The sequence below is a fragment of the Plutella xylostella genome, chromosome 29 (genome assembly GCF_932276165.1).
Source record: "Plutella xylostella chromosome 29, ilPluXylo3.1, whole genome shotgun sequence".
In the NCBI taxonomy this organism is placed as follows: Eukaryota; Metazoa; Arthropoda; class Insecta; order Lepidoptera; family Plutellidae; genus Plutella; species Plutella xylostella.
Genome location: NC_064009.1, coordinates 5,556,780 through 5,566,421, shown reverse-complemented (window position 1 = coordinate 5,566,421; position 9,642 = coordinate 5,556,780). Strand labels below are relative to the sequence as shown.

Sequence of the window (9,642 nt, the reverse complement as noted above, 5' to 3'; positions counted from 1 at the left end):
GGGCGATAGGACCGAGCGTGCGTGTAAAAACGTAAAATTAGTAAAAAAGTGCAAATTTCCGTTTTTTTTTTCGGAATTACCCGCACATCGGTAATTAAGAAATCAGTTAAGTTACTTAACTGATTGTTTTTTCATCCAAAAGATTGTCGTTTTTGTTCACTACGTTCGCAGTTTAAAACCACTAGCTTTATTTTTTTTGTATTTTCCGGAATGAGCAAACTAGGGTAATTCTGAATGTTGGAACATTTTACCATGAAATTCTGTGGATCGGGTAATTCCGAATTATAAATATCATATAAATGTGTATAAGTACTTTTGGGCAGCTCTGGGCAATATTTCGAAAAAAGTTTTTGCGAGGTTATAGCTGATCGAAAATACATATGGTCCTTTAGCTTAAATTACCTAAAACTAATTTTAAATGTTTTTCGGAATAACCCGCATTCTTTCGGAATTACCCGCGTGCAAAGAAAAAAAATATCAGCTTTTGAAACTAAAATATTTACGAATTCCGTGAGTATTTAGAGAAGTCTGTTAAACAGAGTTTTAGGTAGTATATTCAAGTATACAAAGCGTCCGTACATGAATCAAAACGACTCAACCAGTCCTCATAAATTGACAAAATACGAACATGTATCCAACTCACCCAAAAACCTTTCGGAATAACCCACCTGCACCTTACAGTAAAACAAAATGAACACAGTTCAAAATTCATGGTTGAATGTTCGATTTCTAAACTTATTAAAACTAGTTATTACGCAGAACGGAGCAGTAATGTTATTTAGGCAAAATTTGAAATTGTGAATGGTATCCCTATATCCGTTTCCGGCAGCCATTATCGAGTTGTTCGTTCGCCGGGGCTGTGGTGTCTGTCGAGCGTATGACAAAAAATAATTTTCTTCAAATTCTCTCCTAAGTGAGAGGTAAGACCTTTAAATTATGTTTTATTTTGTTGTCTTCTATAATTTAATTATATTTTATAGTGATTTGATGTGTAACATACTTGTTTTAATTGGTTACAGATACTAACTCAAGCGTCTCGCTCTACATATTTCAACCAAATCCCGTCACCATGCAGTACAACGGCGGGTTTCATAATCAACACCCAATGTAAGATCTTTTATAATATTTCCTTACCTATCAGTAACAATAATTTTACCTTTGCCCTCTATCCGCTAAAAGTAATCGTGCAGAAAGATCTGAAAGATACAATATGAAGTTATTGGATTCGAGCAGCGGCCATTTTGTGAAATGTGTGCTCAGCTGATAATGGTCGATTGATCGCATCATGACAGATACACCTACTTATTTATCTAGTATAGCTTTCAATTATTTGAGTATAGCACATTGTTTTCAAATACGTTGGTTAGGTAGCTTGATTCGTAAAGGGTAATCAGAGGCTGCCCTCTATAAGTTGCACAACCTTTGTTCTTTGTGGGTGGGTACCGGACCGCTGTTGGTACCTTCCTATTGGAATAAAAAAAAAGTAGGTAGGTATTTCCCCACTTCCATTAGGTAGTTGCAGAAGTGAAACTAGACAGCTGACTAACTTTCACTAGTACATGTTGTTTCATAAATTCTGATAGGTATTTTTTTAAAATATAGAGACTATTATTCAGAATAACTATAATGTTTTGATCATTCTGATAGGTGAATAGCTATATTATCATATTAATCCCTAGTAGGGTAGGCAGTGTGCTTCATAATCATAACAACTCACTGTTCAACACAGTCATAATAATATGATCTTGAATTTTAGGGTGATAGGAAGAAATGTTGGTTAGTGATTTTGCATAAATCTTTAGCAGCATTTTTAGATTTCAGACAGGTTTTTGTTTATTATTCAATAGTCAGGTAATTAAATGAATATATATTTTTTCTGAATGAAAATTAAATTGTTGTTGAGTATTATACTATTTTATTTGGTTTTCTTATGAAATGATATTTACTTATTATAGGAATAGATATAGTTTATCAAGAAGAACTGTGGCACGTACCAAAATACATTCTATAGAATTTATGTGGTAGGATACAGGCAAAGCTTTGGAAAGTAGTTACACCCTTAGATATAAACAAAGGTTCCATTCAAGTTAGGCCTATAATTCTTTCAAGGGCACTAAAGAGCAGCATTGGCTTCATATTCTTTCCCACATTCTAAGTTCCCATTTGTATTTTTTATGGATAATGGACAAAATAGGTTGCTGTAATTAAAGGGGTTTTAATGTGTAGATATTTTATACTGGTACAGTCCTACTTGGCTGTGACCACACTTTAATGTAAAATATATATTACAAATACAGTTTCAGGCCCAGACCCGATCGGAATGAACAATTCGGTAAAATTCCTTACTTCAATGGGATGCCAGACTTTGGGGGACCGAAAAACTTTGGCCCTAGAAATAATTACATGGGCAACAACAGAAACAACAACTTCCGCCCCAGAAATGATTTCAATGGTGTAAAAGATTTCTCTCAAAACAATGAAAATGCTGGCCAGAATGACTTTGGAGGACCTAAAGAGTACAGACCCAGAAACAACTACAATAATCCTGGTCAGAAGAAAGAATATGATGGTGAAAAATCTGGAGGAATGCAATATTTCAATGCCAAAGGCGATTTCGGTGGTCCCAAACAATATGATGGCAAGCCCGGAAACTTCCAAAGAAACAACTACAACAATGGCCCTAAGAACTACAACAACCAAAATGGGAATCAACAAAACTTTGGACAGAAGAAAATTTTCACCAATAATAATCAGCAACCTGGTGATTTTGGACGTAAAATGCAAAGCATGAAGGCCAAACACCCAGGTGATAGCCTAGTTAAACCCACATGGGATCTTTCTAACCTTGAGCCAATTCAGAAAGACTTCTACAAACCTCATGCTAGTGTTGACAGCCGATCGGAGGAAGATGTACAAAGATTCCTTGCTGCCAAGGAAATCACTGTGGAGGGTAACAATGTACCCCGACCCAGTCAACTGTTTGAAGAGGGCAACTTCCCAGAACATGTGATGACAACTATCAAGGAGCAGGGATGGACAGAACCTACTGGTATCCAGGCACAAGGATGGCCTATTGCTCTGTCTGGACGGGACATGGTGGGCATTGCATCCACTGGATCTGGCAAAACATTAGCCTACATGCTGCCAGCAGCCGTGCACATTACCAATCAGCCAAGACTAAACCGTGGTGATGGCCCCATTGCCCTTGTTCTGGCACCTACAAGAGAGTTGGCCCAGCAAATCCAGTCTGTGGCTCAATTGTACAGTGCTCGAGGTTGTATCCGAAACACCTGCCTGTTTGGTGGATCTCCCAAAGGGCCACAAGCTAGAGATTTGGAACGAGGAGTTGAAATTGTTATTGCAACCCCTGGACGATTGATTGACTTTTTGGAAAAGGGAACAACAAACTTACGCAGATGCACCTATTTGGTTTTGGATGAGGCTGATAGGATGTTGGACATGGGATTCGAGCCCCAGATTCGCAAGGTCATTGAACAGATTCGACCGGACCGACAAGTTCTCATGTGGTCTGCTACATGGCCAAAGGAAATTCAAGCATTGGCTGAGGACTTTTTGACAGACTACATTAAAGTCAACATTGGGTCATTGAATCTATCTGCTAACAACAACATCAAACAAATCATTGAAGTCTGTGAAGAGCATGAAAAAGAAAGCAAACTGTCGGGTCTATTGAAAGAGATAGCTTCTGAGCGTGACAACAAAGTTATTGTATTCGTCGAAACTAAGAAAAAGGTATGTCATTATAAGATTTTGAATTTTTAATACATAGACATAAGTTATAGTCAATGAATTGTTGTAAACTTATTGATAATTTTCAGGTTGACGATATCGCTCGGGCAGTGCGTCGTGCGGGTTACAAAGCGCTGGCTATTCACGGAGACAAGTCCCAGCCGGAGCGTGACGCGGTACTCACCGAGTTCAGGAACGGCGCCACCACCATTCTGATCGCCACCGACGTGGCTGCCCGTGGTCTTGATGTAGAAGATGTCAAATTCGTCGTCAACTTCGACTACCCCAACTCATCCGAGGACTACATCCACAGGATTGGTAAATATAAATTAAATATTTCTAGATTACAAAGTGCTAGTTTAGAATCATAGTGCTAGTTTAGTTTAGAATCAGGCTCACTACCACCTGAGCTACATTATCATCTGTTGATTACTATAATACTTAATATGAATGTTCAGGTCGTACTGGACGTTGTCAACAGTCGGGAACAGCGTACACTTACTTCACGAGCGGCGATGCGCGTCAAGCGCGCGCGCTGGTGGGCGTGCTCCGCGAAACCGGACAGAACCCCCCAACCAAGCTCAGCGACATGGCCAGAACCAACAACGGCAACTCAGGTCAGTGTGATAATTTTTAAAACTAAGAACTGTACTATTTATTCATATTATTTTATCTAATTGATTCATTTCTCTCTACAGGGCGTAACCGTTGGCAACAACGCAAGGACAACAGTGGCTCAAGCTCTCCGCGCCAACAGAACTCCAACAACCAATGGAACAACAAAATGGCTAATTTGTCTGAAGATGGCCAGAACAACTACCAAAACCGTAACGCCAACCAGCAGGCTCCGCCGCGCTTCAACAACCAAGGCCATCAGGGTGGCTACAGGCAAAACAACTACCAGAAGCAAGTTCCTTTCCCGAGTCCAACTATGTTTGAGTCCATGAGCAACTACCAAGGTGGCTACAATGGTGGCTACCAAAACGGATACAACAACCAGAATGGTTACACTCAGCGTCCTTACAACAGTATGTATCACTGATCAAATACATATTTTATTACTCTACTGTTATTTCTAAAACATAGATAATCTTATGCAAATATTTGTTTTATAGCTGACACCCGCAACAACGGTCAGCAATATCAACGTGGTAACGGCAACAACAAGTCTGGCGGATCCTCGGGCTCATCATTCGGATCTCCACCACCGCACTTCGCTGCTGCCCAGCACTACCAACCCATGCATCCCCAGGACATGCTTGGTAAGTAACAATACAGTTCTTTGGAGTACATGATTGAAACCAGATTCGTAGGAGCCTCTGCAGGGCGTATGTCATGGTTCTAATGTATATCTGTGGTGCAGGCGGCAAATTCTACGGCGGCGGAGTGGGCGGAGGCGGCCCCTGCGGATACCAGGCGGCGGTGGGCGCGGGCGTGCCCTACCCCCACCTGCCCCCCGGCTCCCTGGTGTACGCCGCTCCAGTGCAGCAGTAACTCAGCACCGTACATCCCAACCAACTTACTGGGCACTGCGAATCTAAAAGTAACTATTAATTAACATTTATGTGTTTTTGCCGTACTTTCTATATTATAGTGGTCAATTTAACATACCAGTAACACTTTTCTTACTCAAAATTCTATGAAAGTAATTTAAGTTTTTTTTTTAGTTATTGTGGTATACGGGAATTACATTTTATATGGTCCACTTCCATTAATAAGTGAGATTTTGTAACTATTTGGATCACGATCTGAATCATTAACATTTCATGATGATTGGATATATCAAGATAGAAGTTAATTACGAAATTTTATTTATATAACATCCTACCTATTTGCACACCTCAAAATTGATATATTGTGTGAACTCTTACAGATTATATTAAAATGTGTGTTAGTTTATAAAATAAGGTATTTGGTGGCACATAATGGAAAGGCATGTGTCCACCAGTAGATTTTAATCATTATATTTGTTAGTGTAGTCGGTGTGGGTACCCTCATGTATAATCTGGGGTGCCTTTCGTTTTTTTTTTCTTTCATGTCTGTATGATGTACGAAATGCACGAAACATAAAGAAGATGAGTGAAATTATAGGGAATGTTAAAGTGGCAGGAAGATCCCTGTAGTATTTTTTATAACTTATTTTTGTTATTGAACTTATCCAGTGGAATAAATGGGACAATTAGTATTAGAGAATTTTATCTTATAAACGTGTTGAATTTAAATATGCTTTTTGAGCTAACTAATCTGTATTGCCAAATAAAATTATGAATATTTTTCTTACGAAATGTAATGTCAATGACATTTGCAGTCACTTAATTTCAATATTTTAATTTTTCATAAGAGTTAGAATTAGGGTTTGCCTAAAATCTTAGAATTGCGACCAACTTGAGTCAATTTCAGTTTTAGTTAGGTGGATAAAAAATTCAGGTCTTTTCATTACAAAATAATACATGCATTTAACTTAGAATGGTACATAAACAGTATACATTTTTTGTTCCTTAGCAAAATAAGTGATTCCACTTTTTTTAGTTTTTATAATGTGATTTCAGATAATTCGTCTAGTATCATGCTGGCGTTTCTTTGAACGTAAACGGGTTGTAAGGTCTAATTATAGGATAGTCAGTACAAATTTTGCTGAATCAGAGATGTATAACATGCCCGTTACTGTCCAAAGATTTGGAATAATCTGTGATATTTCATTACTATACCTGTCGTTGCGTTGGTCAATTGTTAATTCATAAGAACACTTCCTAACTCATGGGACGTGTTTTACTAGACAAGAATATATTTTTGACTATAATGAAGGAAGTCACAACTGTGGCTACTAATTACACAAGTCATCCACAGAAATATAATATATTAATATAATAGTTATAAGATTTAATAATTTATTGTTATTCAATTTAGTTCTCATTTTACCATTAGGTGACGAAATTGAACCAGTAAACTAAAGGGACGTAAACGTTATTATTACTTGAATTCCGTTCTGTAAATGCATCTTGAAAGATATAATGATGTAGCAACGGCAACGGGCTCAACTGAAGAGGGGTGACCAACGTGTCTTGTGAGTCTCACAACTTAGTAACTATCATACGTGAGATTTACATTTTAAAATGTACATTATAAGAGAAAAACTGCAATGTAGGGATGTGTATATGTTCATTATCGTCTCAAAGATGGTACCCTAAGACTAGCCTGCCCTGTTATAATAGGCGTTATTTTTATACGTATATATTTATTTTTATTTGATATTTTCGCAAAGATCGAAATAACGCTTATGATTTCCAAGGTAGTGATTGAGTAGGACGTGATAGAGTGCGGTCAGGCTAGTGGTAGTTGCGTTATGCTAGATCGACGCGTGTCGTGACGCAAGGAGTACGGTCGCGGTTTGCAGGAGATCCTGTGTCAATATGTACAAAGTACTGCACCCACCTCTACTAAAACAACTGTGATAATAACACTAAGTAGCTTAGCAGGCGATTAAATACTAGTTGCGTCCAGAAAAGGGATGACATCATATCTGACATATTGTATTGTGATATGTATATCAAATCTTGGGGCTCGGTGCCACACGCTTTGATTAAAGTTTTCTCAAAACAAGACTGATTATTTCTTATTGATAAATATTTTATACATGTTCAATTTTGACTGAATGAATTAAGACGCCTGTATTTCTATTGGTAGATTCTCTCGTGTCTCTTGTGTTTTCTTCAAGTTATTCACTATGTTGGATATGAGTCAATAACACCTTTCTAGCGGTCATCTATAATATGAAGGATGTTCAAAAAGTATTTTGAAGCACTAATTTCGTCTTTGTTTCTCGTGATGGAAAATGTTGTTGACAAATTGTGTGGCAGCGACAGATAAAAAGCTGGTTTGAATAATATATTTAGTTGTTATTGATTTACAAAAATTTATTTATCTAATAGGCATAGTACTTCATTAAAGTGCTTATTATTCTACAAATTATTTTTCAAAATTGAGAGATTTGTGAAAAATATACATAGATTTTTTAAGTATGTGGCAATGCAGATCGTAATAAAATAACCGACTTATCACTTCGGTCGACATAGCTTGTATTATGTAAATTTATATAAAAATGTGGAGAGAGGCTCCTTATACAGTCCCAAAGGGAAGTCTTCTAAATGTTTCTGAGAAGTGCATTTCTTCTATGTAATACAGTATTAAATTCTGATTAATAAATGAATGTATAATTATTACTAACTGTATTTTATTTATTTTCCAACCAATAGAATAATTTTCTACCTAAGATGCACGGTAAGTAGGTACTTCCCGAATAAAGAAGTTTTTTTGGTTTTTCCGATCTGTAACCGAGATATCCCAAGGTTCATCACCTGTAAATATGGTGGATTCTGGAGAAGGAGAACCTATATTCGAAAATTTGCCCTGACCTTATAAATATTCTCACCTCTTGGTCTGCTTTCATCAAACCCTGTTTTGTAAGGTAAATTTCGGACATTTACGTTCCCAGAATCCACCATAGGATGACATAGGTAGCTTTTGTATCTGAAGAAAGATCTAAAGTCTGTTTTTTAATCTCGAATTTAGCGCCGCTAATAGCTCCACTATTGTTTATTCTGAGATATGGGCCCATACCTTCACCACAGAACAGAAAAAAACAGTTGAATGTCAGGTTTTATAGTTTCTAAGCAATTTCTAAGTCATCCGATAGATGGCAGCTGACGAGAATTTGGTAGGATTCAGTTATCTAGTTCTAAGAGAACTGTGCGAAACTCCCAAGGATTCTTACTTACATATTACTTAAAACTTGTATATTAGCTCAAAAATTGTAGAATATTTTCCAGCTTAAGAAAGCTTTTCTTCTTATAAAATTATTAAACAAAATGTAAGTACTACTTTGCAGACTAGTATTATTTTACTTTTACTCTATTATTTTTAACATAATATGGTGATGACAATGACGAATTCTTTCGTCATTGGGTGATGATGATGATGAGGCGGGGTCGGCGGCGGTCACCCACAAAACGTCAATGTAATATGGCCGAGCCCAAATTCAAAGTCCTTGGCCGAGCCCTAGCTCACCTATTGTTTATTCTGAGATATGAGGCATACGCCACAGAACAGAAAAAAAATGTTTTACATTGCAGTATTGTAGGTACCTACCGCACGTAGTAGTTCCGCGACTTTTAAAGAGATGGCGCCACTGATATTACGCAGTTTTCGTTCATCATTGACAATTTGACAGTCTGGGTTGAGTTGAATGTCTGATAGTGATAACATTTGTGGTATTTTGGAAAAAAAGTGCGATAATTGTCCAAGTTTGTAGTTACCAGTATTAGTAGTGTTTCAGTCGACTGATACAAAGTGTACTTAATCATATACTCTACTAAATGTTGCGTAAATTCACTTCTTTTCTTAGTTAAACAAAATTGGATTGTCAAAATTTGTGTGAATCGAGGTCATTTCATGCCCTGGCCGAAAGTTGGATGATGGTAAGTCTGTAATTAGTACTTGATTAGATGGTTCTTTAAATTCCTCAATGTTATACGACTGTTTTCTTTCATGAATGTTGTACAAGATTCAAAACATAACCAAACTTGCACGCCCAAATTTGAATAAGTAGAATCCTATTGGAAGATTGTACCTACTAGACAGCAGACGACCTTGATTCTAATCGTGTAAAGTCTATCTTCGTCTACTTATTTATCAAATATCTGAGATCACTCTTCGTTCCTCATTGTCGATTTCGGTTAGACCAGTGAGCATTTAGATTTAGCACATTTATCTTAACCTACTAGGTTTTTACCTACCTATAATAGGTAGGTTGGTATTCCTAGAGCGTCAAAGGTCCAACCGCGGAACTACTTTTTAGGGTTCCGTAACCAAATGGCGAAGACGTAAACCCTGTTG

At 37.3% G+C, this 9,642-nt stretch overlaps 2 protein-coding genes across 6 annotated transcripts in view; both read left to right on the top strand.

The window, feature by feature from the left end:
* The first annotated feature begins 763 nt into the window (after positions 1-763).
* On the top strand, positions 764-7,970 carry LOC105381683 (ATP-dependent RNA helicase dbp2). 2 transcript variants are annotated; one of them, XM_011551469.3, is made up of 8 exons: positions 764-920; positions 1,020-1,107; positions 2,304-3,753; positions 3,840-4,068; positions 4,209-4,367; positions 4,449-4,778; positions 4,866-5,012; positions 5,114-7,970. In XM_011551469.3, the coding sequence occupies exons 2-8, from the start codon at positions 1,070-1,072 to the stop codon at positions 5,242-5,244; spliced, it is 2,484 nt and encodes an 827-aa protein (XP_011549771.1). In that variant the 5' UTR covers positions 764-920; positions 1,020-1,069; the 3' UTR covers positions 5,245-7,970. The 2 variants fall into 2 exon arrangements, with proteins under 2 accessions (XP_011549771.1, XP_011549770.1); XM_011551468.3 differs by having other exon boundaries at positions 2,298-3,753.
* Positions 7,971-8,981: 1,011 nt separating this feature from the next.
* The window catches only part of LOC105381681 (3-phosphoinositide-dependent protein kinase 1), a 55,371-nt gene continuing 54,710 nt past the window's right edge, over positions 8,982-9,642 (top strand). Inside the window, exon 1 of one of the 4 annotated variants that reach the window (XM_048631833.1) lies at positions 8,982-9,224. In XM_048631833.1, coding sequence (XP_048487790.1) covers positions 9,219-9,224 — 6 coding nt within the window. In that variant the 5' untranslated portion in view covers positions 8,982-9,218. The remainder of the gene's footprint in view (positions 9,225-9,642) is intronic. The other 3 variants (XM_048631834.1, XM_048631836.1, XM_048631837.1) reach the window with 3 other exon arrangements.

Bases quoted from the DNA above. Each gene is read 5' to 3' on its own strand.
- LOC105381683 (XM_011551468.3), top strand. From the start codon at position 1,070: ATGCAGTACAACGGCGGGTTTCATAATCAACACCCAAT. The intron at 1,108-2,297 runs GTAAGATCTTTT...TTACAAATACAG, and splicing joins TTTCATAATCAACACCCAAT to TTTCAGGCCCAGACCCGATC. The intron at 3,754-3,839 runs GTATGTCATTAT...GATAATTTTCAG, and splicing joins TCGTCGAAACTAAGAAAAAG to GTTGACGATATCGCTCGGGC.